The following is a 27,820-nucleotide window of genomic DNA, read 5'->3' as shown; positions in this document are numbered from 1 at the left end:
ATTAAATAAAGCAACTATTTGCAGAAAATGGAAACAAGGCAGTCCTGGCGTCCTTCAGAGAAGGACAAACCCACTTTGTTCTGGCTTTCCGGCTAGCGGTGCCTTGAGAACTGTGGCAGAGGAGAAAGCCCAGCAGAGGGTGGCAGTCGGTTTTGCTGCAGGCATAGAATAGAGTCCAGGGCTGCTGAGATAGCTGGAACTGTTAGGGTGGAGTATCGTAGAGTTGAGTGCAGAGTAGGGGCTTCAGAAATCTGAATCAGAAGTTGTTTTAGATCTCTTGGACCGTGTACTAAACTGCTTGGGTGTCAGGTAGCACTGGGGCTACAAGAGAACTGGAGGAGGAAATCCCGCAGTCTTGGGAGACACGGGGCTCTGACAGCTGCAGTGCACTGACCCTGAAGAACAGCTGGGTATTCAGTTGAGACTTCCGAGGAGGTAGAACTGGGGGTGAGGCTGTTGAGCCCTAGAGGGGGGCTACTCTAGAGCTGTCCTAAAAAGCTTAAAAACAAGTTTCAAAAGGATCAGGCCACGCAAATGAAGCAGCTGCCACAACACAACTCAACACTTATTAAAGGAAGGCCTGAAAATCCAGACATCACCCACATGTTTCTGATGTGCAAAGAAGCAGGAAAACCTGATATTCAGTCAGGGATGTTGGAATTAGTGGTTAAAGACTTTGAAATCCCTGCCGTAAACCTGTTGAAGACGTGGAAGGAAAGATGGACACACTAGAGCAAGATGTGGTAAATCTCAGAGAAATCGATACAATTTAGTATCTGGAAATAATAGATTGGACAATGAAAAAAAAAAAACAATTGATGGAGGCTTAGTGACCTTGTAGAACATAAGCAGTTTGGTGCATGTGAAATTGAGATCCCAAAAGAAGAGAGATTTTAGAAGAAAAAAGGTCTTTTTAAGAAATAATATCAGAAAATACTGCACATTTTATGAAAGCTGTAAATTCACAGCTCCCGGAAGCTTAATAAACCCCAAGCAGTATAAACACAGAGAATCACTCCTAGGCACATCACATTCAATTGGGAAATGACAAAGAGAATACTTAGAAAGAAACCAGATGGAAAAAGTCACATTGCATCGTAGGAGAAGATAATATCTGTTGACTTATTTCCAGAAATGGGGCAAACCATAGGACAAGGGAATAACATCTTTAAAGAGTTGAAGGTAAACTTGAGTTCTATATGAAGCAGCAATGCCTTCACAGAGTAAGGTGACACAGAGTTTCAGAAATGCAAAAGCTGAACGAAGTAGTCCCCGACAAATGGGCACACAAGAAATGTTACAGGGAGTCATTCAGGCTTAGATGGAAACATAAATGCACATTAAAAAGGAAAAAAACAAGAAGCATTCAGGATGGTAAACATGAAAACTCAAGATGCTAAACATGAAAGTAAAAAGATTTATTCTAAATTTCTTTGAAAAATAATCCTTAAAAAAAGGACATTATGAGAATTATAATAGGTAAAAGTAAACTATGAGATAAATGATAGGATTGCTGTCATAAAATTCTCATACTCTTTGTGAAATAATGAATTTCTAGGAGACAGATAACTTAAGGCTACATATGATCATTAGAGCAATGATTAAAATCCTGGAGATACTGAAAAATGAAAGCATAGATAAAATGGAATATTAAGTAGTACCCAGTTAGCCAAAACAAGTCAGTAAAGGAAGAAAGAAATGCATAACACATGGAACAAACAAAAAACAGCGAGATTGGAGACACAAATCCATATCAGTAATTGCATTAAATGAAAACGGGTATGTTCTAGTTAAAAGAAATCAGACTGAATAAAATGCAGGGTATTGTGAATACATAAGAGCACAGATGAAAATGTAAGGAATGGGACAACTGTATTAATACCATGCAAAATGGATTTGAATACAAGAAGCATTTCTGGAGACAGGGGCATTTCAGAACCCAGGAAGGAGCCGTCATCAAGAAGACGCGATAACCCTAAACGTGCTTGCACCTAGTAACGGCTTTGAAATGCGTGAAGCAAAAGCTGTCTAAATGAACTGGAGAAGTTAATCCACAAATACGCTTGTAGATGAAAAGTTTTACAGTCAATGATTAACAGAGCAAGGAGCTGAAAAACAGGAAGCACAGATAATATGTAAATGACATTTGAAAGGACAAGCATGTGGCTTAGTGGTTGAGATGCCTGCCACCGTATCAGAGTGCCTGGGTTTGATTCCTGGCCCTTCTTCCTCACTGGCTTTCTGCTAATGTGTATCCTGGCAACAGTGATGGCTAAAGGAATCGCGTTCCTGCCACCCTTGTCTGGATTGGATTGCACTCCTGGTTCTGGTGCTGGCTTGGCCCTGGCTGTGGTGAGCAAATGAGGGAATTCAACTAGTGGATGAGAGTGCACATATATGTGCTCTATCTCTCTGTCACACACACATACACATGCACACACACTCTTTTTAAAATTATATTTGATGAATTGATAACTACCAACCACCTTGACCTAACTGACACGAGGGTGCTTCATGGAAAGCAGAATCAAAAGATGTTTGTTTTGCTGTCAAAAAGTTTTGAAATCCACATATACAAGGGTTGAATTCAAACAGTTAGTGGAAATGTGTATTGTGATAAAAGTGTGCATGGGTTTCAAAAACTTTTTGTGTAAGTTTTTAATGCCATTTCCGTGAACTTTTTGAAGTCCCCTTGTATTTATAGAGCACTGCATCCAGTAGCCACAGAATACTTACTCCTTGTAAGAGTGCATGGAACAGGCAGGGTGCTGTGGCACAGCAGGCTAAGCTGCCACATGGGATATACATGTCTCATATTAGACATATTAGAGTGCTGGTTCAAGTTCAGCTCCCCTGCCTCCAGGCCAGCTTTCTGTGAATGTTCTTGGGAAGGCAGCAGATAATGGCTTAAGTACTTGGGGCCCTGCCACTCAAGTGAAAGAACTGGATGGAGCTCCCGGCTCCTGGCTTTGGGCTGGCCTAGCCCTATTGTGGGCTATTGTGGGCATTTAGAAAGTGAACAAGCAGGTGGATTTCTTTATCTGTTTCTTGCCTTAATGTACGGACCAGTACTGTGAGTATAATGTTAGGTGAAAAAAGGGTTGAGAGGAGCTTACCTTGTTGCTTATCTTGGTAAGAAAGAAGTCTGATGTCAGCTTTATCAGGTTGAATTCTCAACGGGAGAAAGATTGGTAAGAAAAACTGTTGATAGGCAGTATCATTAGTTACATAGACAGTCCTGTTAAGTTGACCAAAACCTTACTAGAATCAATAAGTGAATATCACAGGGTCAGAGGTTACAAGATCAGTGCACAAAACTCAGTTTTACTCCTGTGTACAAGCTGTAAAGGTGGAAAATGAAATTTTTAAAAATCATTTAACACTAATGCATTAAAAATTTAGAATTCAAGTATAAGATATGGGTGACCTCCACATTAAAGAAGTACAGAGCACTGATTGGTAAAAATAAAGGTGACCTAAATAAGTGACTATGTACTGTGCTCATGGAACAGAAGAGTTGGTGTTTTTAAGATGTCCATTTTCTTTGATGCATTCAGTTCTGTCCCGTCCATAAATTTAAATAGCTTTTGTTTTTATTCTTTAAAAGATGATTTATTTGAAAAACAGTAGTAGTGGGAGAGACAGATCTTCCATCTACTGCTTCAATCTCCAGGTGGTCACAGCTGTGGGAGCTGGGCCAATCTGAAGCCAAGAGCTTCTTCTGGGTCTCCCACATGGATACAGGGGCTCAAGAACTTGGGCCATCCTCTGCTGCTTTCCCAGGCACGTTAGCAGGTGGCTGAATCGGGAGTGGAGCGGCCAGGACTCTTAACCAGCGCCCATATGGGATGCTGGCCCTGCGAGCGGTAGCAGCTTTATCTGCTATGCCACAGTGCTGGCCCCTGTGAAAAGCTCTTCACAATAAATAGTATGAACACCTTGATGAAAAACTGGCAAAACTTAGATGTCTCTCAAAAGAATATGCACAAATAGGCAGTAAATACGTGTGAAGATGCTGCCTATCACGAGTCATCTGGGAAGCGCAAGTTAAAACTGCAGTGAGAAACTGCTACACCTGTAGTTAGAATAGCTAATGTAAAACAGATTATGGGACTGGCCCTGGGATGCAGTGGGTTAGTCCTACGCCTGTGGCACTGGCATCCCGTATGGGTACCAGTTCGACTCCTGGCTGCTTCACTTTAATCCGTCTCCCTACTGATAGCCTTGGTGGAGGATGGGCCCCTGTACATTTGGGAGGCCTGGACGAGGCGCCTGGCTTTGGATCGGTTCAGCTGTAGCCATTTGGAGAGAGAACCAATGGATGGAAGATCTCTGTCTCCTCCCCCTCTCCTCCCCCTCTCCTCCCCATTTTTGCCTTTCAAGTAAATCTTAAAACAAAACAAAAAAAACTGACATTGCCAAGCGTTAGCAAGAGTATCAAAGCAGTTGATGTGCTCACACACTGCTCATAGAAACATGAAACAATATGGCCACTTTGGGAAGATTTGCCAGTTTTTCATGAAGTTAAACGTATGTTTATCCTGTGGCCTAGAGGTTTCATTCCTAGATGTTTACCCAAGAGGAATGAAAATTTGTGTCATGAAAATGACTTGTACATGAGCATCCATTGAGCCTCATTCACAGTATCTGCAAACCAGGAAAACTCAAGTGCACATCAATAACACTTACAAACAAGCAGTGTTGATAGTCACACATTGAAATACTACTCAGCAGTGAAAAGGAATGAAATACTGATACAACATTATCAAAACCCAGAAACAAGGAACTGGGCAGAAAGTAGTTACATCACGTTCTGAAACAAACAAACCTGTAGTGACAGAAATCAGATCTTTGGTTTTGGTGGGGTAGGAGCTGATGCTAGCTGGGTAGGGAAGTGAGACAGTGTTCAGGGCAGGTGTTGCAAATGCATCATTCTATGATTGGAGTGTTAACTTACAGGAGTGTCGGCTTCAGCGAAAGCATACACTTAAATTGCGTACATTTCATTTTGTGTGACTCGTATCTCAAAGTTGATTTTAAGATAACTGTCCAGATAGTTAGGAGATCTCTGTTTCCGTTGAAGATGGAGTAACAGGACTGGCTTTACCCAAACCAGACAATATTAAGAGATAATTTTCAGGACACTGGGCTTCAGGCAACTAAAGATTCCTGAAACAAACCAACGAATGGAAAGAGCTCCATGATGGCCCTCGCTTATTGGCTTGAGAGAGTTCCTGGACCATGGAGGGAGGAGGGAGCCCTGTGGGCGGCGCCCTGGCGACTGCCTGAGGGGAGAGGATGCAGCTGAGAGTCTGCAGAGTGAGGTGGCTGAAGCGTGCAGGACGTGGCCGCAGAGAAGCGTCTGCAGAGACAACCCCGGAGAGAGGGTTGCTGAGCGGAAGAGGTCTTAGCACATGTGCACAAGGAAACTGCACGAGGCTGGAGCCAAAATCCCCTGGTGGGGCAGGGCGGTGTTCAGCACTCAGGGAGCAGGAGCGTTTCCCATTGCCAGCAGACAGGATTGCTGATTTTCTGGCCAGAGTGAGGGCATTGCTCATTGGTAGGCGGTTGGATAGGGCACTCAGAAAGGTTTTGCCTCAGCAGCGGGGGATAGTTAGGCCCAGCCTGAGTGATGTCCCAGATTGACCTAACAAACAACTACCGCAAGACCCAAAAGGATCGAATGGTCTCGTCCATGTAACTTAGCTGTGTGCCAGAACAAAGCACAAGATTTGTAGGAAGACAAGGGAAATCTAGTGCCAAACAAGGGAGCATTTATGTCTAGCCTCCAAGCAAGGTTACTGGGCATGCAGAGAAGCAATTAATGACCCATTAATGAGCGAACTTAACCGATCAATTGAAAACAACCTGAACTCAAAGAGATGTTAAAATCAGCAGAAAAGGACCAAAGAACAGTCCTCATCGCTATCTTCCACGTGTTCAAAATGTTAAGTAGAGATGTGGAAGGCATAAAAAATTGCAACTGAAGATCCTAAGAATAAATCTGATAAAAGACCTACAGAAAAATCTGCTGAAGGAAATTAAAGACCTCAATAAGTGGAAGACTAGGATGTCCATGGATTTGAAAGCTGGTTTCAATTGATCCACTGGGATATGGTCAGAAAGCTTGAATGCATGGGAGAATTTGAAGACTTGAAGTTGGGGTGGAGGTAATAAAAATGTAGGGTGAGGTGGTAGAAGAAGCACAGGAGACGGCCACAGAAACAGCTTATGTCGAGAAACTGAAAAACCAGAGGCTGGCCAGGGTGGGCAAGGGCTGTTGGAGTCCCCTGTGGTGGTGGTGGGCTTAAGGCTGGGAGGTGGACTGGAAGTCTTCAGGTCTGCAGGTCAGGCGGAGACGGTATGGAGGGAGAGGAGAAGGTCACGTGACCCACCGGCACCGTCCTCCGAGAACTGGATTTTGTGTTTGGTTTTACAGCAAGGTGAGGCAGCATTGACCTGGATGTGAAGACAAATGGGACAGTGTGGAGGCCTGTGGTGGGTGGGGTCTGGAAGCAGGCAAGGGACAGGAAGCGAGGAGGACCCGGGATCCCCTCGAGGAGGCTGAGGGTACAGGAGAGCTTGCAGTGGAGAGCAGCAATGCCGGGGGTGCCGGGGGTGGGAGCACCAGGGGAAGCCTGATGCCTGGCTGCATGCTGTGGTCCCACAGCTGTGGTCTGTGGATTGTCCCCCACTTCTTTCAAAATCTCAAAGACACAGCCTGGGTGTTGGTTACTCAGCCGTGCAGTTTCCATGTCTGCAGCTGAGCCAAGGCAGTGTTTGGGCTGGGGTCTGGGGCCCACCCTGGTCTGCAGGAGCTCGATTGGCCCAGGGGATTGATAGTTGCTGTGATTGTATTGGGAAGAGCACAGAGTGAGAAGTGAAGTGTGGCTCGTCCCTAAAATCGGCCAACCCTGTGTGCTCTGTGTTGGCTGTCACAGAGCTGGCCTGAGCTCCAGAGTGAAATGGTTGGGAAGGGACTTTGCAAACAGAAAGAGCTTTCTGAATGTGCGGGGTGTTCTGCATGAGCCCCTCTGTGGTCTCCTTCTAAAAGTTCATTTCTGAGAGTTGGCAAAGCCTTCTTACTTGTAGTCTGAACACTCACTTGCTAGTGCTTGTCTCTGGGGCCCCGTATCTTTCTGAGACCGGGAGAAGCACTTGGAGCATTAGCCTAGATTCTTTAAGTCTGACTGTCACATGAGAGTTAGGTTTGGATTCAGGGATAAAGCATTAATCGCTCCAAAGTCCTTCATTTTGAAAGTCTGCTGAAAAATAAATCTTAGTTTAAGCTGTCTGCTGACACCTTTGGGGCCCCCGAGCATCTGGGACTTTGCAGCCTTTGGCATCAGAAGGATTCTGATTCTGGGTGATGCCACCCCACGTGCCCACAGGGACGCTGTCCCCAAAGGCCTACCCGTCCTTGAGTCATCAGCTGTCACTTGTCAGCTGGCTCACAGAGGCATGGCAGGGAATTCCAGGGCCCTGTGTGGGTTCTGGCAGCTGCACCCGCTCCCTCTTCAGCTGTGAGTCAAGTGTGTGTTAGCATCAAATGTGTCCCTACCAGCATGCCCTTGGAGTGCAGTGGAAGGTTGGCAGTCAGGGAGGGCTCCCCTGAGGAAGCCAGGCTCTGGCTGGGCATTGCAGGGCGGACATGATTTATAGGAATGATAGATAAAGGAGGGCACGTTGCCGCTGCCAACAAGTGCTGAGGACGGCGAGGCCTGGTGCCCTGCGGTCAGAGCTAGCAAGAGTGACTTGAGCCGCAGGGGAGGGCACAGTGCAAGACTGGGAGCATCCGCTGAGTGAGGCAGGTGTTTCCTTTAAGCTGTCAAGGTGTTGGAAGCAAGGGGCTGGTCGCGAGCTGCACCTGGAAGGTCAAGCTGCACTTCCCAGGGTGACGGGCAGAGTGTGAGATCCTGGGGGCTGGTGACCACAGTGGTGCAACAATGGAGTCTGGGCTGGGGTGCAGAGGTGGAGGTGCAAAGGAAGGTGTAGATGTGGTGGTGGTTGAGGCCAGTCCACCGCCATTACAGGGAGAGATCTGTGGACTTGATGGTCAAATTTGGGCTATGGAGGGGGCGAGAGAGTTTGTCTTTTTTGCTTATGGTTGTTTTAGCGTGGAAGCGAGGAGGTAGCTGCTAGGCACTGGGCTAGGTGCTTTGTTTAGCATATGTCATTCATCTTCTCTGTTGCCATCATGAAGTGAGTGCTCTTTACCTCAGTTTTACACAGCAGGGGATCCAGGTTCAGAGAGGTTTACCAGTTTTCTCGGGGTTACACAGCCAGCAGTAGCTAAGCTAGGAACGAGACCTAGGTCTGTCTCCAGAGCTCACATTGCCTGCCTTTGTCAGTGGGACGTGCCTTCTGTGTCTGGGGCAGGGTCCCATCCATGCAGACCCCCTGCTGGACTGCAGCATCATGAGCTGCTCTGTTCTTCAGGCTGGGTTGGGAGTTTGTTCGAAGCAGTGCGGAGCAGTGGGCTACCGAGGCTTCAGAGAGACAGGTTTCACAAGTCCGATCCCAGGTCAAGTGGCCCTCTGGGTCCTGTGATTGGAGGGCAGGGCTCTCTGGACCAAGCCGTCCCTATGTGCCCTTGCCTTCCCCCAGCTGTCAGAGAGCTCAGAGAAGGCCCTGTCCACCCAGCATGTCCTTTAGAGGGGGAGGAATGCCGACCCCTCTCCGTGTAGCTCCCCGGGCTGTTTGTCTTGGATGTGACCCATGAGAACAGAGCAGGGGGCTCAATTCCAGCCCTGTCCTTGGGGGCCACTTTGCTGTATTGCAGAAGGAACCTCCTGCACCCCAGGGGCTCCCCGAGCAGCACATGCAGCCCCGTGTGCTCGCCAGGAAGTCTAGCTGGCCACGGCACACCGTGTTAGCATGTAAGTAGGGCACATCCTGGGGTCCCTGGTGCCTTCACACATGTTTATCTTTAATGGTTCTGCCACCCTCCTGAGTCAGACTTCAGGTACACATTTTCCTTCTTCACTTTGAAAACCCGAATCTGAAAAATCTAGCAAAGTGTGTTTCTTCCTCAATAGCGATGTCTGAAGCCTGATGCAGAAATACACAGTGAACCTGGTCGGGATCATTTGATTGATGCACTGAGTTTAGAGAAAGTGAGATCAGAAAAGACAGCCCATGTTTTTGAAGACTACTTCCGTGTTTTCCAGAAAAAAATAAATAAGATTGAAACAAAGTTTGTTAACTTTCAGCATGCAACCTGCCTGGATTCTCATCCTAGCGAGAAATTTTCTGTTTAGAAGTATTGGAATGTCTCTGGTAACCATGGAAACGAACCTTTCACAGAGAGAGCTGTTCCTCTGTCCTTCAACAAGGAGAGAGCGAACCAGGAAAGAATATTTCCCTTTAAGATGCCCAGGTTAATTTATTTTTGGGCGTATGTATGTATTAGACTTTTGCAGGGTTCTTGTTCTATTGGTCAGTTTTTCTTATTGGCATTAATGGTGTAGTTTCAGGGGATGGAAAGTTAGGTGGGCACTTGTGGCCTAATACATCCAATGCGGAGTCCAAGCATTCAGGTCTTAGATCATCTGAGCGTCGTTAATGTAAATCCTGTGCTTATAAAAGGATTTCTTCATTTATTTGGCCAATCTGACAGCCAGGGATTGTAGTAAAGAGGCAGAATAGAAAGATGAGACAGACGCCACCCATCTCCACAGAGCTTACAGGCTGGTGTGTGACAGAGAATATTAAAGAACCAGTTTCAGAGCAGAGGAGAAAATTCTGCAGAAGCAGGACTCTGCTAACCCAGGGGACTGTGGGGACAGTTAGAGGGACGTCAGTGTGCAGGATGGCATCTGGAGGGGTAGTACAGGTGCAGGCAGGGCAGCCCCCACGGCAGCCTCCAGCTGAAAGAGGGATCCCTGCCCTGGGGCCAGTGAGTGAGCATTAGGATGGTGAGAGTGTAATTCAAGGGGGAAGGGGTCAGAAAGGAGCCAGGAGAGATCCAGGAAGGCCTGACAGCCGCTGCCCTTGCCCAGGTGGGCCACATGTGCATGGTGGCCAAGGCGTGGCCTGTGCAGACGGCTCCGCTGCTAATCCCTGGGTTGTGTTGATGGCAGTCAGCTCAACCCAGCCATTACAAGCTAGGGAACTCCTACTCTGCAAACGGTGCATCTTCCCAAAAGATGGGAACCGTGTTCTATTTAAAGCCCTGCGCCAGCTCTCCTGCCAGTGGAAGCATCAAGGACGGGGAAGAGGGAGAGCATCGCCCGGAGAAGGTCCCACACGACACCCCCAACCTCGAGCTAGCAGGGAAGAGGCAGGAGGCTCTGGATCCCGGCACGCAGGGGGTCACGGTGGGGTCTGCACAGGAGTGATTCCCAGGATAGTGGTGCTGTGGGTTGATGACAGCACGCCTCTGCGTCCTCATGAGTTTATGCATGAGGAGGGTCCTGCAGCTTCCTCTTGTGCCTTTGACCCTCGGGAGGCGCCCACCCTCCCCTCAGTGGCCCACACCTCATGCGGCCGGCCACCCAGGTCACCGATCGGCTTGCTTCCCCTCCGTGTAGACATTTTGACTTGCTGGTCAGGGTGCCATCCATGTTCCCTCTCCTGTCCTGGCCTACTTGTCTGGGGCAGAGAAAGCATCCTTGAGCCATTTCTGAGTTCTCCTGGTTGAGAGAAAACTGGGGAAAATGTGATTTTGATGAACTCTGAACTACACGAGAGCCACCGATTAAGAATTGGTTTTGATTGTGAAACAAGACTTTATTATTTTTTTATTTTTGCAAAATGTCTAGTCTCCTGAAACAGAAACTGAATCTATGTGGTTTCCAAAAAATTGACCATGAAAATACACTTTTTCATTCTGTTTGACTTCTTTTCAGTCTGCGTTGGGGAAATAATTTAGACATAAGGAAGGCAAGCCTCCAGTGACCAGGGGCAGCTGCTTCTGCAGCTTGCCCTTTTTCCGTGTCTCTGTGAGGGCTGCTGTATGGTGGGTTTCTGAGTCCCAGTGATGCTGGTGGTCCTTGTTAGGGGGATGGGGCGGGGGGCGGTGTATAAGTGTAGATACCCAAGTGTTCACTCTGTCCAAGCTTTATTTATCTGAGTCTGTTTAAAACAAATAGCGTCACGGCCCTGGAAATCAGCCCTGTCTGTAAATCAGGATGATCCAGTGCCCGATGTATTTCATGGGCATTTGAGAAATCGCACTTGGCCGTGCATGCTGTGTGTCATCCCTGTGCACTTGTGGCTGTCACATTGGGTCTGTACTGCCGTTTGGGTACAGGGCTCACTGCAGGCTCTGGGCGCTCCCCACAGTGGTGCTGGCTGAGCCAGGGCTTCCCGGGCTTGCCACGTTGGGCTTGTGAATCCCTGGGGAACGTCAGGCCTGGGGGAAGGGGCGCTCTGCAGGGCATGGTGTGTGTACGCAGGCGCAGGAGAACCGTCATCGGGGCGTCTGTCCCTGCATTGCTGCTTCCAGCAGGTGGGGAGATGAGCAGGACAGCCACCGTCTCCTGTCCCTGTTTCTGGCTTGGACTCTGGAAGAAAACTAGACCATGGTGTTACGCTGAGCGAAGCTATCTGTCCCACCTGTGCCTCCCCAGTGCCGAGAGACGGGTGTCCACTCGTGAACCCGCCTCTGGCCAGGGGGATGAGTCCAAGTGGAGCCTGGTTCACCCCCACTTACACCGTTGGCCGGGCCCCTGGCATAGAACCAGTGACCGTGCCTTGCAGGGCCTCAGAGCTGGCTTTGTGATTGGCTGCGCCAGCCTAGCTGACGCCGAGGATGTGAGCAGAAGTAAAGACGCTTGGAGGACCCTGTCAGTCCCTGTTGAGCACAGGGAATGTTCGCAGGGCGGCGGAGCATCACCTGGCCCTGAGACGATAGCCCTTAGGGGCTGAGGTGACACTGGTGTGCCAGTGAAGAGGGCAGAGTTGACAGTGACCTTGGGGTCAGTTTGGCTGGGGTTCAGTGGTGGAGAGCTTCACGGGGATTTTCCAAATGGAAGTGTGAGAAAGTGGGGGGACTTGATGATAACTCTGTTGTCTTTGACTACATTTTTATTGATGTTAAGTCTGACCCACTGCCCAGAGTGTGCTGAACGCCTTCCACCCTCGCCATCCTTCTCCCCTTATTTTTGTCTCCCCTTGACACACGGCACCTGTCCCTCAAAGTCGACGGTGCCTCTCTCCTACCAAACTTCTCTCGATTCCCTGCTGTCAGCAAGGAAGCAGCCCACGTTCCTATGTTTTGCGTTGAAGGCCTCTCCCAGACCGTCTGCACCTGTGTTCAGTCCTCGTTCCCAGCCCCCTGTCTGCCTGTGTCAGTGAGGTGCCAGCGAGGGTGGAGCCAGGCTACGTGGGCTCCTGTGCTCAGCCTGTCTGGGCCTCAATTTCCATCTGACGAGGGAAGCAGCAGCCCCCATGACACCCCCCCGCCCCGACCAGGCACTCTGCAGTGAGGAGCGGGGCTGAGCAGTTGAGCCACAACGTTGAAGAGGACGTGGAAGGTAGGAGACGCTCTGATGTCTGTGTCTCGGCGGGTGCTCGGTGACTATAGCACCCTGGTGACCGAGAGGCGCGCAGCACACCTTGGCATGAGTAGCCAGGGGCTGTGCCACTAAAACCACAGCTGTGAGCTGGACTTGGGAAGGTGAGCTTTCTAGTTCAAAGCCGGGAGAAAGCTGTTCAGGGGGACGGGATTCTGTGGATGGAGGCTCGGCAGGTGGAGGCACTGAGAGTCGTCCCCAGAAGAACAGGGATCATCTGTGAGGAGGGTGATTGAAGCCTGAATCCCAGGGGGAGGAGCGGGGAGGCAGATGTGCACAGAGTGGCCCATCAGGTACCTTGGTAGTTGCCCTGTTGGACTGTCAGGAAGATTCCTTACTGAGCAATTGGTCCTTTGAAAGGGGGAAAAAGGGAAAGCTTTCCGATGACATAGAGGCAGAAAATCCTCGACATGAGGCCTGTTAGGGTAAGACAAGTGGGCGGCTGGCAGTGCAGGCCACGGCACACAGCACGTCCAGCTTGGTCAGCGTGGCCTTTACCTCCCGGAGGGGTGCACCCTGCCCTGGGAAGGAGTGGGCCTCACTTCGTCTTGTGAGTTTGCTTGCACCCACTCTTCCTGGAGCCAGTGACAGGGAAGCAATACATAAGGAAATGTGCAGGGTTGTCTGCTCCTGCAAGCAGGTTGCCGTCTGGCTGGTGAGCCAAAATGCATTTGTGTTTGGTTCGTGCGGACACATTTCCCAAGCACTTGAATTTTTTTCCTATTTGGAAATAATTTCAAATATACAGAACAGCTGCAAGAATAATAGCACAGTGAATAATCCATGCACCCTTTGCCCCAATTCAGCTATTGTTAACATTTGTCTCATTTGCTTTTTCATTTGTTAGCAAATGCATCCATAAGATGTATAGGCTGAATTTTAAAAAACAGTTTATAATTCACTGTGTCCGTTGTCATTTTGGTGCTCAGCTCTTGGATTTGACCAGCCAGGAGATGCTTCTCCAGCTCCTGTGTCCTTGTGGCATGTCCCCATCATGTATACTTTGTTCATAATGCACATGCTCCATGAGTGTGAACATCCCTTGTGTGCATGGATTGCAAAACCTTTTTGCAACAAAATAAGCTTATCTTTTCATTGAAGTTTCCATGAACTTTCTGAAGTACTCTCATATACACACAAACCTAATTTGATACATATACTCCTGCATCAGCATTTTTCAAAACTCACACATCAGAAATGAGACCTTTCTGGTTATTTATTTTCATATAGAGAAAATAGGTTTAATGTAGTTCACAGATACAATTCTGATAATATTATGATACTTCCTTCCCTCCCTCCTCCTCCCTTTTTTTTCCCCCCATCTCCCTCCCTTCCTTCCTTCCACTTTTGAGTTAACATTTCTAATTTACGTTACAGTCAAAGGCTTACTGTTCCACTAAATGAAGAGTTTATTAAGTAAAAAGTAAAGACTATAGTTCAACAGGAAGATAGGCAAAGACAGACTATAAACAATATTCAAATGAAGATTTGTGAATTTCACTCATATGCAGTAAATTTTAAAAACCATCATGGATCATTAAAACTATACTATTCTTAACCATTTGTTTGACAAAGATGTAAAACAAAACTTGTCAAAACTGTATCTACAGCAATACTGATACAATGATTTCTGTTTTTGTTTTTGATCTGTTTAACTGTAGCTCCCACATGTAAAGCAGGACACGGGGTGTTTGTGTCTCAGAGTCCAGCTTATTTCACTCATCATGATGTCTTCTGGTTGCATCCGTTCTGATGGAACCAGTAGAATTCCATTGTTCCAACAGCTGAATAATATTCCATTGAATAAGTACAGATATACGCATGTATGGATAGATGCTGAGCATGTTTGCTCATGTATTTGTGTTGGCCATTGTATTTCTTCTTTTGAGAACTATTTGTTCAGGTCCTTTGCCCATTTCTTGATGGGATTGTTTGTTTTTTTGTTGAGGTTTTTGAGTTGCTAATGCATTCCAGACATTAATCCTTTGTCAATAAGTTTCCTTTATGTGCATCTTCTGAGCATGATACAGTCCCATTTGCCCAGTTTTACTTTTGTTTACTGGGCTTTTGAGATCTCATCCAAGAAGTTGTCACCTACCAATGTCTTGGAGTGTTTTCCCGTACATTTTCTTCCAGTAGCTTCATAGTATCAGGTCTTAAATATAGATCTTTGATCCCTCTGGAGTTGATTTTTGTGTATGGTGAGATGTAGTGATCTACTTTTATTTTCTGCATATGTATCTCCAGTTTTGCTAGTTCCATTTATTAAAGAGATTACCTGTTCTCCAGTGTGTGGTCTGGGCACTTTTGTCAAAAATCACTTGGCTGTATGTGTGTGGATTGATTTCTGGGCTCTCTGTTCTGTTCCACTGATTTCTGTTGGTTTTTATGCCAGTATCATACTGTTTTAATTACCATAGCTTTGTACTATGCTTTGAAGCCAGGTATTACAATGGGATCTGCCCGGACCACCATGAATACCGCTGGGTTTGAATAGGACGCGGGCTCTGAGCTCATGCAGATGCTTGAACCCAGAGTCACAAGTAGTGGGACTAAGAGGGTGGAAAGTCAATACACTGGTGACGTTTAGAGGGGGCCTAGGTCGCCAGGCCTGTGGAGGGGGGAATCCTTGTAAGAAGAGGGTGGAAGGACTCAGAAAGGGGGTGGGGACATGCAAATGCAGCTTTTGTAACAGTCTTCTTACAAGGATTCCTATTGAAACCCAGCGGTATTCATGGTGGTATTCATGGTGGTCCGGGAAGATCCCATTGTTTCAGGTCACTTTCTCTTTAGGGGGCCCTTCCCTCCATCCCTTTCTCCTTGGTGAGATTTAGGCACTTTGAATGTGAAGAACAGTAGCGTACTTCCAAGAGTCCCTGTGTTGGCAGAGGCTGCCCTGCGGAGTGCCGCTGGTCGGTCCTGTCCCCCTCCCCCCGTGCGTCCCCGCCTCTGACCTTCAGACGCGTCCTGCAGGAATACACATGTTCTTTATTTCCCCTTCTTCTGTGTGGGAAGGGCAGCCTACAACATGTGCCGTCTTCTCCAGGCACTGCTGAGGTATCTTTATTGTTATTTTTTATCAGCCACGCCATAAACAAAAACTGGATCTGGAGCAGGTAGGCTCCCAGCGTATAGTAATTATTGGAGATTTTTTTTTTTTTGGTCACTTGCAAAAGTCTGCTGTTTTTACCAGTATCTTTGTCATGTAAACTCACATAGTTGTGAACCTTACCCAGTCTCTTAGTCTCAGGCTTTTTAGCCTGGAATGCCTTCTCTTACGCAAAGTGGAGCCACTTTTTCATCATCCTGAAAGCTGTGGCTTTTGGGTAAGATATTCAGGAAGAAGGGCTGGGTGCGGTGCAAGCAGGTTACCTTCAACTGAGCGGACAGCAGCCCAGGGTTTGTGTATGTTCGCTGCTCCATCGCACTCCCTCTGAGACCTGGGATCTGTGCGTCCTTCCCAGGGTGTCCTGATCCTGACGGGATCGCAGCAGCGTAGAACCTGTGCAGAGCTGTCCTGGGTTCTCTCTGGTTTCTGAGTAAGTGGTTCCATTAGCCTTTTTGCATTTCTCTCTGGAAACAACTAAACCCTCACACTGGAACTTCACATTGGTGTAGCGCTTTGTGTTTGTCAAAGCATCTTCTCACCGGATGTCATGTTTAACCCCCATGAAGTTGTAGAGCAGGCAATAGACACTGTCTGTTTGCAAAGCTCAGGCAAGGTAAGGGGCAGAGCCAGGCCTGGAGCCCAGAGCCTTGTAGAAGGGCCCTGTGGGCACCTGGGTCCATCACGCAGCCGCCACCTGCCTGTCCCCTTCCTCCACTGCCCCTCGTAAATCTCACGTCTGTACGAATCACTGCTTATGTGCCATTGAGTCCAAGGCCATTCAGAAGTGCTAGAGATCGGTTCAGAGGGGCTTTGTTGTATGGACTTCAATGACTGCTTTAGGATGGTATGCCTTAAACCAGAACATAAAGAACTAGGGTATTTTGTTCTCAGGAATTTTGGTCATGTTGAAGTTTCACTTTTGCCTTGATACCTACTTTGCAACATCCAGAATCCAGCTTATTAGACAAGGGTCTTACGTTTCCAGTGTGAAAGTGCATAAACTATTTTTCTCAAAAGTGTCTAGCAGATAGACGTGCAGACTTGGAAGGGCGTGTTTGTGTGTGACGAGCTACACGTGGCGTGCTGAGCCCATGCCAGGGCACGCGGAGGATGTGCCATCTGGTGAGTGGCAGACTGGAAGTCCACTTGCACTCTGCAACCAGGCTACCTCCTGCATTCTGCCGAGGCCGCATGACGCCGGGAGACCTGCTGCTGTCGCCCGAGGATCTGATTCTGCATGGAGTGCGGCCTTTTCAGAATGGAGAGTCATGCCTTGACTAGGGCTGAGTCCCATGTCTTCCATAGCTCAGGAAGCTGAGTTGGTCTGCAAATCCTGACCCGTTCTGGGGGCGTGGTTTGGGTGAGCAATGGGACACTGCTCCGCAGGTACCTGCTTGTTTGAGACGGGAGCATGTGTGCTCCTGGAGAGCGGGAGTCTTCGGGGCTGGGGAGGAGCGTGCGTGTCTGCTGTCCCGTAACCTCTGCTCCTCTGTAAGCTGTCTGCCTCCATCCTTATGTCCCAGGGGTGGAGGGCAGAGGGCCTCAGAGCCAAAGGTGGGCTGCAGGGGAGCTGAAAGGTGGGATGATGGAGGAGGGGGATCCTCTCTCCTCGTGGACAGTGGGTGCTACCTTGGTGCGTCTTCTGATTTCTTACCCAAAGCATCGGTGTCCCCCTGTTTGTTCTGCTCCTGGATGGCTTGGAGTTGAGGGAGAATGAGGCTTAGCTTGACGAAAGCTGGTCGTTTCCCAGTTTGTCACCTGCGTCAAGTTCGCCAGGCCCCTGAAGAGGAGATGTGGAGGCTTTGAACCGGCAAGAAGGTGGTGGGAGATCGAGGCTGCTGCCTGGGAACCTTGGGTCTGGTGGGGAAGCCGTCCTGCCCAGAGCTGCACCTGCCTTCCTAGCCGCTTCGCGGTTGTGCTTGCCGACTCACCAGCTCGCACATCTTGGCTCCTGTGACAATTCACGGTTGGAAATGCAGGTGGTTCCGCGTCTACAAAAACTACATAATCGTCCACCTGACCCGCAAGCTTGCCTGAGCCAGCGTCGGGGTCTGTAGGGCTGCGCAGTACAGGATTGCTCACCTAGAAGGTACTCGGCTGACAGCGTGCACATGTTCATGTCTGCCAAAGCCGCTCCAGGGCAGGTGTTCCCATAAATGGGCAACAAGTCATGGCACCTTGTCTAAGGAAGAGATCATGGCAAGAGGTTCCTGACTGGGAGGGGAGGGCTGGGCTGCGAGTGGGTCTACGCCGACCCTATCCACTGCTCCACCTGAACCCACAGGCGGTGGGGAGGGGAGGCTTGCGTGGGCACCAGGAAGGGAGCCTCTGCCTGCTCCAGGCCCTTGACAAAGCCAAGTGTTCAGCTTGGTGCTCTCTGTGAGCATAGCTTGGCCCACGTGAGCCCCTTCGATGCTGGGTGTCTGCGGGCCTCCCCTGAGTTGGGGCCCCCGGCGGGAATGCCCAGGGCTCGCCACAGCAGCACAAGGTACTTGTGGTGTGGACTTCGGGGTGTCACTGTCTTCCCTAAGAAACGATGCATGTGTGTTGCTGTGGCCTCCGCACCTCTGCACCTGTGGTCTTGCTTAGGAAGACACTGCTCTGTCCTGTCCACGTGTGTGGCTTCTGTTGCTGTGCTGCCGTAGCTGTCCTTGGCTCCGTGTGTCCTGCTGCCAGACCATGTGCCGCAGGGCAGACGGCGCCTGACGTGGGTTCCTGGGGATGCGCTGACATGTGCCTCTGCTCTTGGCCTCCTTCAGAGAATTCTCCAAGGAAAGAGAGAAGGCGAAAGCTCGGGGAGATTTCCAGAAGCTTCGAGAGAAGCAGCAGCTAGAGGAGGACCTCAAGGGCTACTTGGATTGGATCACCCAGGCTGAAGACATCGATCCCGAGAACGAGGAGGAAGGAGGAGAGGAAGGCAAACGAAACAGTAGGTGCTGCCCCCTCTGCTCCCAACCGAACAGACCCCAGCAACAGGGGCTCCGACCCAGGCTGCGGGTGGCACAGCCTCATCCCAGCCACCTGCTCCCTTCCACCTGTACCTGTCCCAGAGGGAACAAGTACCGGCATGCGAGCCCTGGGTTTCTGCCTGAGGTTTGGGGCTTAGTGTTGTATTTAGTAAGGTGGCTTTATGGTTGGGGAGGGTTGGTCAGACCCGCTGTCAGCCTTTTCCCACTGAGGAAGGAGGCTGACATGTGTCCTCGGTAGCCCAGCCAGGGCGAGACTGTGGCTCCCCTCATTTCCATGTGAGCAGTGCTAGGGGATGAGAATCTGTAGAACAGGGTTTCCCTCAACCTTGAGGCTTCTCGAGGTGGCTTCTACCTGTGCTGTGCCCTTCAGGGGCTGGGAAGAAGCTGGTTCTCCATTCTGGGCACCTGCTCAGTACCCCACACTGTGACACTGGCCACCGTGGGGCCTGTTCTGCAGGAAGCGAGGCCTGCTGTTCCAACGGCCACTGCACTAATGGCCTCTGTCCACCCTGATGTGGCTTTTGCCTTCGACTTTTCCCATAGAGGTGCTGGCAGCCTTCCCTGGGGCCTGTGCACCCCAGGTGCAAGTGGAATTTGAGAGCCAGTGGTGCATTCAACTGAGACGCTTGTGATCTGTTTCAAATCTAGAGTAGCTGGTAGGAGGACCGGACACGCACCTTGAGGGCATGTGTCTGTTGAGAGGCCTGGGAAGCCGAGTTAACCCCACCTTGTAGAAGATGCCGAACGGCTGCCTGGCGTGCTGTGATTTGCTCCTTTTGGGGAGGCGCAGGCCTGCTGTGGACTCCATGCAGGGTGCACAGGGAGGCAGCTGTGCTGCGGCGGCTGGGCGGAGGATGTGGGACAGGGCTGGGGGTGCATTTTCAGGATGGAGGGATGTGAGGGATGACTGCTGAATGTGGAGAACCAGTGTCTCCCAAGAGGATGGCGGGAGGAGGGGCTGGAAGTGGAAAGGGGCCAGGCTCAGGGAGGAGGCATTTGGGCCAAGCACACAGGGTGTGAACATCAAAGTGCGGGGCCTCTGGAAGCCCAGGCTGGGGGTCCTCGGTGGAAGGCACCTTGGACTGAGATGGCATCCATGTGTCCCCGGGCCTGGGACTGCTGGGGGGAAGGCTTCCTGCTGTGGAGGGTGCTTACCGCTGACCCAAGCCTGTGTGCTCCTGGGGACTGGCAGAGTGCAGATCCCGCCCTGCTCAGGAAGGGACCAGGGTTTCAGCACCTGAAGACTGGCATAATATGGGACGCGTTCTAGAACTGATGGCGTGCGTGAGACGTGCGGTCAGAGTTTGTGTAAATGCACATCCGTTTCAGTTCCGACTTAGGGACGGGTCTCCGGGTGATGAGATGTAAGCAGGGCGTGGGCACAACTTGCATACAGCTCCCCTTGAGCGAGGGGGCCGGCCTGAATGTCCATGACCCTTGCGGGGCTCCTGCATCCGCAGTATTGCCTTGGACAAACTGTCCAGGTGCAGCGTGCGGGCGCCTACCCAGCTCTTTGGCTTTCCATGTGCAGCCAGGAGATCAGATACTGACCTTTGGAGCCCCTCGGGCCATCTGCTTCACCCCTCTGAGCCCAGGACACAGTGTGTTCTTTGTAAACCAGAAACGGTGCAGCCACTTTTCCCGGTTGTGTACCCTAGGGAGCTGAGTGTGGCCCTCTTGCCGGGCTGTGGCTTTTCTGTCTCTTCATTGTCCTGCTTCTAGAAAAGCCCAGAGATTCCCACTCGAGTGCTGCCAGTGGCATTGTGGTGGAGGTGTTTTCATGGCCTGTGATTGAGACAGGGATTTTCACTGGAGGTGGGCAGTGTCTTCTGGTGGTCCTGAGGGCTCCCCACCTCCTGTATCCTGCCATGGTCTGCAAAGAACCTGCCCTGAATCTTTGGAACATCAGCATGATGGTTTCAGCTGTGCACACTGACACGTGACTCAAAATGATGAGCTGGCTTAATGTTTGAGCCAGAACAGCAAACAGCTCTGTGTGCCCGTGTTCTTTATCCGGCTCATTTTACCAGGTGCTGGGGTTTCCTGTGGAGCGAGGCTCACAGCGCTTCTCGAGTCATCAGATTTCCAGAGCCTCGATGATTAGGGCTTTAAATAGAGACATAAACCCTAGGCTGGGAGAGCCGTGTTGAGATGGAACTGACTTCAGCAGAGAGCCCCAGCTCTCACCTGATGAGGAAGAGGGGAACCTCGCTGAGGGCAGCCCTTGGCAGCCCTGTTGGAGCTGGCTGAGGCCGTCTATCCTTGCTGCCAGTGCAAACCACTGGGGAAGGTCTCAAGGGCTGACCGCACGCACGTGCCGGGTCCCCGGACCCCACCAGCAGGCAGTAGAAGTGAGGGTGTTGCCGGTGTCAGAATCCTCCCTGGGTGTGTGAGATCCAGCACACATGCTATACCACCGCACCCCAATGCTGAGGAGTTAAGTGACAGTATGAGTAGCAACCCTTACTGAGGGTTAAGCCTCAGCCCACAGGAGCCACGGTTGGTGGTAGGTGGTGGTGGTGGGGGGAGTGTCTCAGAGCTATTCACTACACCAGGTGTCCCTGAGCTCACAAGAGGTAAGGACTTGGCCCCCAGGGGACTTCGATGCCCCTGTCTCTGGAATTGGCTGCAGCTGAGTTTTGTGACTGGGAATTTGGACTGCAGTATTAGGCAAGCTGCCCAACGAATCTGAGCCCCACTTGGCCTTGTCTGCATGAAGGGGATAAAGATCGCAACCCACGGGGCTGTTGCGGGGATTATGTGTGCCCCTGGCAGGGAGCAGTCAGCTCTGCCGCTGTCATCGGACTGTGGTGACAGTCGTGTGGGAGGCACAGTGTTCTGAAGTCCCTGCTCGATGGCCACGCAGCCTCAGGCGGGGGTCCCCTTTGGGGACCGTAGCCCTGTGCTTTTCTGTGCAGAAACTTTAAGCTTCGCCAGCGTTCAGGGAAAACAAAGCCGTGGCCTCGTTCACTCTGGAGATAAGGTAGCACCGCCTTCTGAGCCTTCAAGTCCATTTCTAGCTTGCTGCGTCTCTCTGTCAGAGAGCAGGCATCAAATCAAGCACTTGAGGACACACGTCCCCTGTCCCTCTCACCGCCTGATGCCACTTGCTGCGTCTGTGGTGCCCAGCTCTGGCTGTCCGTTACACTCACCTGGGGGCCTAAGTGCTTCCGCCCCCTAAGGCACTGCTTAGTTCTGGGGTGGAAGCCAGGGGTGGCTTGTTCTTTAATAATTTATTTTAGGGACTGCCGTTGTGTCCTAGTAGGTAAAGCCGCCACCTGTGACACCAGCGTCCCATATGGACATTGGTTCAAGTCCCAGCTGCTCCACTTCCACTCGTGCTTCCCTGCTCGTGGCCTGGGAAAAGCAGCAGAGGACTGCCCAGGTGCTTGGGCTCCTGCCACTCATGTGGGAGACCCTGAAGAAGCTCCTGGCTTTGGCCTGGCCCAGCCCTGGCCATTGCGGCCATCTGGGGAGTGAATCAGCAGATGGAAGATCTCTTTCTCTGTCTTTATCTCTTTCTCTGTAACTTTGACTTTCAAATAAGTAAATAAATCTCTTTAAAAAAAAAAAGGCAGTACAGTCTTTTAAAAATTTACATATTTAAAAGACAGAGAAATAGAGACCACACGTCTGGTGGTGCATGCCCCAAATGCCTGCCATGGCCAGGGCCGAGAAGCTCAACTGGGGTCTCCCCCGTGTGTGACAGGGACCCACATAGTTGAGCCATCACCTGCCACCTCTGTGGGTGTATGTTAGTAGGAAGCTGGGCTTGGGAGTGGAGCTGGGACTCCAACCTAGGCACTGTGACGTGGCATGAAGACAGCCTGAGTGGTGTGTTAAACTCTGTGCCCAGTGCCACCCCCTTCCCCTGTTCTTTGTCTTAAAGCTCCATAGAGGTTCTGACAGCAGGCTAATGTTGGGAACCCTGAGTCCCGAATGCTGTCAGTGGCTGAATATCTTACTGTCGCAGGCATTCGCTCGAGAGCAGAAGCGAGGCAGCCTGGTGCTTAGGTGAGCCATCGGCTCATGGCGGTGCTAGGCAGCCCTTACCGTGTGCTTTCACAGGCTGTTGACGGTACCACTCCTGTAAATTGGCTGCTACAAAGCTGCTGCTCCCCGATGCATCGAATGGGCTGAATTCTCTTGGAAGTTTAGTTCGTGAGCATTTGGGGGGATTTTCCAGGATAATGTATTGAACTTTTTGCTGAGCCTCAAGTTTCTTAAGAAACCCTGCCAAATCTCAAAGTGATTTTTTAGATGTATGCAGCTGCTTCTGAGTTAACAATGGAGTTTTTCTAGGCCCATTAAAATCTGGAAGCCTAAAATTCTATTTTAAACTCTCCTCATTGTCAGTGGTTAGTCTTTAAAAAATAGCATTAAAAATAATGAAACCGTTTTACTCTGGCCGGAAAAGCGGGGCAGTTGCGATTTGGGAACAGTGAATGATCAATAATCCCTCTAAGAGGGGATACTTGATGGCCAAAGAAAGGGGGAGGGGATGCCTGAAACACAGGCTGGCCCACCGGGAGGACCTTGGCACCTGCTGCTTCCCCTGCGGCCCCGCCCCTGCCCCCCACCCGGGGCTCTGTGCACGAAGTTGCCCCCTTGGCAGGTGCTGTGCGGACGCCTGTACCTGCGACGTTGGCCTCAGAGGTGGCAGAGCTGTGTGCAAGCGTAGAGCGTGGCTCTTTGCCAGTCCCATTACAAATGACTGGGTTTTAAAAATCTGGTTTATGAAATTGCTTTCGTCACAATGAAATTACCTCCGGGCGCAAGTTCAGAATTGAACCTACTCGATTAAAAGCTGTAAAGCAGAGCGGCCTGTGCAGACATGCATGTGGGGGGCGGCCCTCCCCAGGGACGCCGCTGGAGGGCCAGGCCGACTGGCCCAGGCAGGTCAGCTGCACGGGGGTACTCGTTGATAAAGGCAGCGTCGCCTCACCGTAAGCCACTGAAGAGCCAGCGGGAAGTGGCCGGATCGATGGTGGCCCTGCCGTAGGGAGGTAGAGGAACCTAAGCTGCAGCCAGATTGGCGAGGGCACGGGCGTTTGTGTCCAGTTGTTTTGAACATATTTTAGTGATAAAAGTAACACTGACCCACTGTAAAGAAATCCATAACATAAAAGTATATACCAAGAAAAAAACAAATAAAACCTCTGTTTTCTCCTTAGAGGGAGCCGGACCTGGCAGCTTAGGGCCCATCTTTGAGACCCCACTCCCTGCCTGCGGGAGTGTGTGGTTTTGCCAGGGCCCGCAGCATGAGATGCCCAGCGCAGACCTCTCTCACTGAGCTGTGTGCCACTGACGCCTGTCCGTGGTTGGAAAGCAGCGCCACGGGTGTTGGCAGTCAGTGGCTTCGGTGAACACGCCCCCGCCGGCCCGTGCTCCCTGCAGCCCCGCCCTTTATGGCGGTCGTCAGAGTCACGATCGTGCCCTCACTTGTGTGATAATCTGATAGATCTGTACCACGGGACTGGGAACTGCACAGGGCGGGTGCAGGGGGAGTCTCCGCTCACCACCGAGTGGCTGGCACCAAGCGCAGTGTTGGCCGTGTGTTGTCAGTCAATCAATCAATGCTCACCAGCATTTGTCGGGTGCCTCCCGGTGTCAGACACTGCTAGGAGGGTTGCGGGTGCATGGATTCTTCACTGCTCACACAACCCTGGGAGGCAGGGATTTGAGTGACGAGGAGGTTCCAGCACAGAGGCCACGGGACTGTCCATTGTCAAAGCTGGGATCTGGACCCCAGTTCTGCTTGTTAACCATCGTGAGCCCCCACAAGTGCACGCTCCCATGTCTGCCCATTCTTCTGCGACAGGTTGGGAGGTGATGGTTTGCCAGGTCAGAGAGAGTTCCCACTTTAATGAAATTATTTAAAAAAAAAAACTATTTTTCTTTACTTGAAAGGCAGAGAGACAGATGTCTTCACCCACTGGTTCACTCCTCAGAATGCCCGGAGCAGCTGGGGAGGACCAGGGAAGGGCCAGGCTGAACCTGGGAAATGGGAATGTCATCTGGATGGCCACGTGGGTGGCAGGAACCCAGGTACCTGAGCCATCCCCTGTTGCCTACCAGGATGCTCGTTAGCAAGAAGCTGGAATAAGGAGACTTGAACCCAGGCACTGTGATGTGGGATGTGGATATTTCCAACCAGTGACTTAACTGACGCACCAAAAGCCTACCCTGGGATGCCCATTTGAGGATTGCGCTATGCCCTCCAATACCGTGTGCCCGAGCCCTCAGCCTTTGCCAGCTCCTGCAGTCCACACTGCCCTCCCAGCCCCTGCCTGGAGCCTGTGGCCTCTGCTCCAAAGGGTAGCCCTCATGCAGTGATCCTGGAAGCACACAGACAAGGGCTCAGACATCCTGGGATAATTTCTCTTGTGACCTAGCAGTCTCCGGAGAGCTGTGTTAGTAACGCTGAGGATGGGGTGGTTGACTGTACTTGGCCGAAGCTGAGTGTGTGGCTTCTGCTGCCTTATTTACCTCTTACACCGACCTCATGGAGTACAGGTGCAGCTGTTCATAACTTACAGAGGGGGGAATTGGGGCTTAGGAAAATGGGGTCACCTCTTCACTGATTGTCTAGCCAGTAAGTGGCAGGGCCGGGATGAGACCTGAGCTGTCACAGCCCATCTTTTTCACTCCCCCCGGTCCCACCTCAGAGAGAGGTACCATCTGGAATCACGCCAGCTGGTCAGTAACCAGGACTCCCAACTCTGCCTTCTCTCACCTTTCTTGGATGGGAGGCCGAATGTGGGAGACCTTTGAGCAGGTTCTTAGACTGGTGTGGTGTGTAGAGGCTGTGGCAGGTGCACTGCCCCTGTGGTGTTCAGGCCGCGAAGCCTAAGCCGGCCTGAGCAGAATGGTTCAGGTTCAGGTTCACTCAGGCCAGAAGCCATGGAAGTGAGGCCGCGTCTCGCCCTCCCGCCTGCCGGGGCCTCCTGTTTGCGGTGCTCTTGCTGCCCTCTACTGTACAGTAATGAAATTGCCTGTGTTCAACCTGAAGGGGTCACAGTGGCCGACCTGTTAAAAGAGGACAAGAAGAAAAGGAGGTTTTGCTGCTTCCGCCGACGCAGGGCTAAAGATCACGGTAACCTTCTGAGACTGGCCTTTCTCTCTGGCGGACTCTGTCCCCAGATCTCTGATGGCTGCCCCGTGCACAGCCATTGTGTGAAATGCATGTGCCCGTGTGCTGTGTCTGCAACGTGCCTGGACTGGAGTTGCTTGTCGTCCTTGAAACTTGGCCTTGCCATTTTCTTCCTGTCTTTCCCCAGGCTTCTATTCTGTGTGAACTGTACCTTAAAAAGAAGCTGCTGAACCAACTCAGAAAATTTGATTCAGCATGAATATTCTTAGACTGGGAGACAGGCTTTTTCCCAAATGATGTTTTTAATTTTAAACCGTTCAGAAATTCTCATAATTGATTGATTTTTTTCCAGGCTTCTTGATCTTAAGTCTCTCTAGCTGCTGTGCCCAAGAACATACTAAAGCTGGTCATGGCAGCTTTGAGACTGAAGTCAAAAATAAACTCCTGGTACACAGATTTGGGGGCACTCGAATCTTACAAGTAGGAATGGGCTTATGTGGGAAGCAGTTCAGTTTCAAGCTGTATCCTAAAGAAAATCTGCATACACCCCTTATCAGAAACCCAGAGCCAAGCATTCAGGCCCATCCCCACACAGGCAGCTATGCCAACAGCTGCCCTGGCCGCTGCTGTGGTTCCCTGGCAGCACCAAACATCGCCTGCACTCCCCAGCGTGGCCAACCTCCTGCTGCCACTGAGATCAGCCCCGGTCAGAGGACAATGGAGGATAAGGCAGGCTGCAGGGCCACAGAGCAGAGGGGGCACCTTGCACTGTGCTCTGTGAGGTGGCCTCCGCCACTCGTGGGACTGCTGAGTTTGGAGGCAGAGGGAAATGTGCAGGAGTGGCCCCTGGATGGCCTCACTGAGCGCTCTTCCGATCCCTGGTCCCTCGAGAAGGCCCGGAAGGGGGAGGGCTGGAGAGATTGTCGGTTGGAAGCCCCTCGCCTCCCAGAGAGCCCATGTGGCCCCGAGAGTGAGAGGAGACAGTGCAGGAGCTGCTGTGGGGCAGCACTGGGGCAGAGATGGACTGATGCCGTGGCCCCAGTGTTGGGAGGGTTGAGGAACACAAGGCTGGGCTTGCTGCGGCTCTGTAGGCCTTTGCAGGAAATGCTGTCCTGAGCCCCAGGAGAAGTGATCTGTGAAGCCTGACTTGGGGAGGTAGCTCTGGGTAGGGTGTGCGAGGGAGATGAGTGGTGCCTGTCCCCAGGAGGGAAGAGACCACTCCTTGGGCCTGCTCTCCGGAATGGGGGCTTGAACCTTGTGACTCCTTTTGGCAAAGATTTTTGTGGCATCTTCTCTGTTAGTTTTCTGAATCTGCGGAGAGAGGAAGCAGCCAGGTAGCTTCAGGAAACTGTGCTGATGGTAAGCATTGATGGTCTTTTATTTCTAAAAACACAAGGGACTATGAAGGAAGACCCTGGACCCTGCTGGGGATGGTGCAGAAGGAGCCCTGTGTCCATGTTGTGCTGACCTTGGCCCTGGGCTCACAGAGACAGTCACTGTTGCTGTCTGGGCATGAATCTTGTTTTAGACGTGGAAACCTTGGTCTGGCCTTGACCTACATTCCACGGGAAGTAGCTGGCTGCTTTACCGCAGCACGGGTCTGTGCCCAGTGTTGGCATAGCGTGTCACCACTAGCGTGTGCAGGTGCCCCTAGGGAATGTCTCGGGTCCTTTTGGATTTGGTACCTGACTGTTCGTGCTGCTCACGGAAACCAGACAAGAAGATCCTGGCCTGTGGGAAGGCAGCCCGACTCTGCTGCTGATCCCTCTCTTCCCTTGCCTCCCCTTCCCTTCCTTGGAAAGGAAAGGCTGAGAAACTTGAGGCTGCTGGGCCACGGGGGGAAACGCAGTCCTGAATGTGCAAGAAGGTCCGTCCCAGGGGGCGGCTCAGGCCCTACTAGTCTGCTGCTGTGACAGGCCGCACAAGAGGCTGGCAAGCCCTGGGCAGGGTTTCCCATGTGATGAGCCTTGCCTTGTGGTCTCCTGGGACTGGCAGAGGCCTTGGGGAGCTGCTCCTGGCTGTGCTGTGCTCCAGTCCCTGGGGCATTCTACCTTGTGGGGAATTTGGATTTGGTCCTCCTGGGCAAGCTGCAGGATTCCTGGTGACCGCCCTGAGGTCCTGAGCAGGGGCT

At 51.1% G+C, this 27,820-nt stretch overlaps 1 protein-coding gene across 9 annotated transcripts in view; it reads left to right on the top strand.

Moving 5' to 3' along the window:
* The window catches only part of CACNA1D (calcium voltage-gated channel subunit alpha1 D), a 520,755-nt gene that overhangs the window by 400,037 nt on the left and 92,898 nt on the right, over positions 1 to 27,820 (top strand). For all 9 annotated transcript variants that reach the window (XM_070050708.1, XM_051852322.2, XM_051852311.2 and 6 more), the window contains exon 9: positions 18,387 to 18,556. In XM_070050708.1, coding sequence (XP_069906809.1) covers positions 18,387 to 18,556 — 170 coding nt within the window. The remainder of the gene's footprint in view (positions 1 to 18,386; positions 18,557 to 27,820) is intronic.

This window comes from Oryctolagus cuniculus, chromosome 10 (genome assembly GCF_964237555.1).
Source record: "Oryctolagus cuniculus chromosome 10, mOryCun1.1, whole genome shotgun sequence".
Taxonomy (NCBI): Eukaryota; Metazoa; Chordata; class Mammalia; order Lagomorpha; family Leporidae; genus Oryctolagus; species Oryctolagus cuniculus.
The sequence above is the reverse complement of the archived record's forward strand: the minus strand, read 5'-3'. Positions and strand labels throughout refer to the sequence as shown.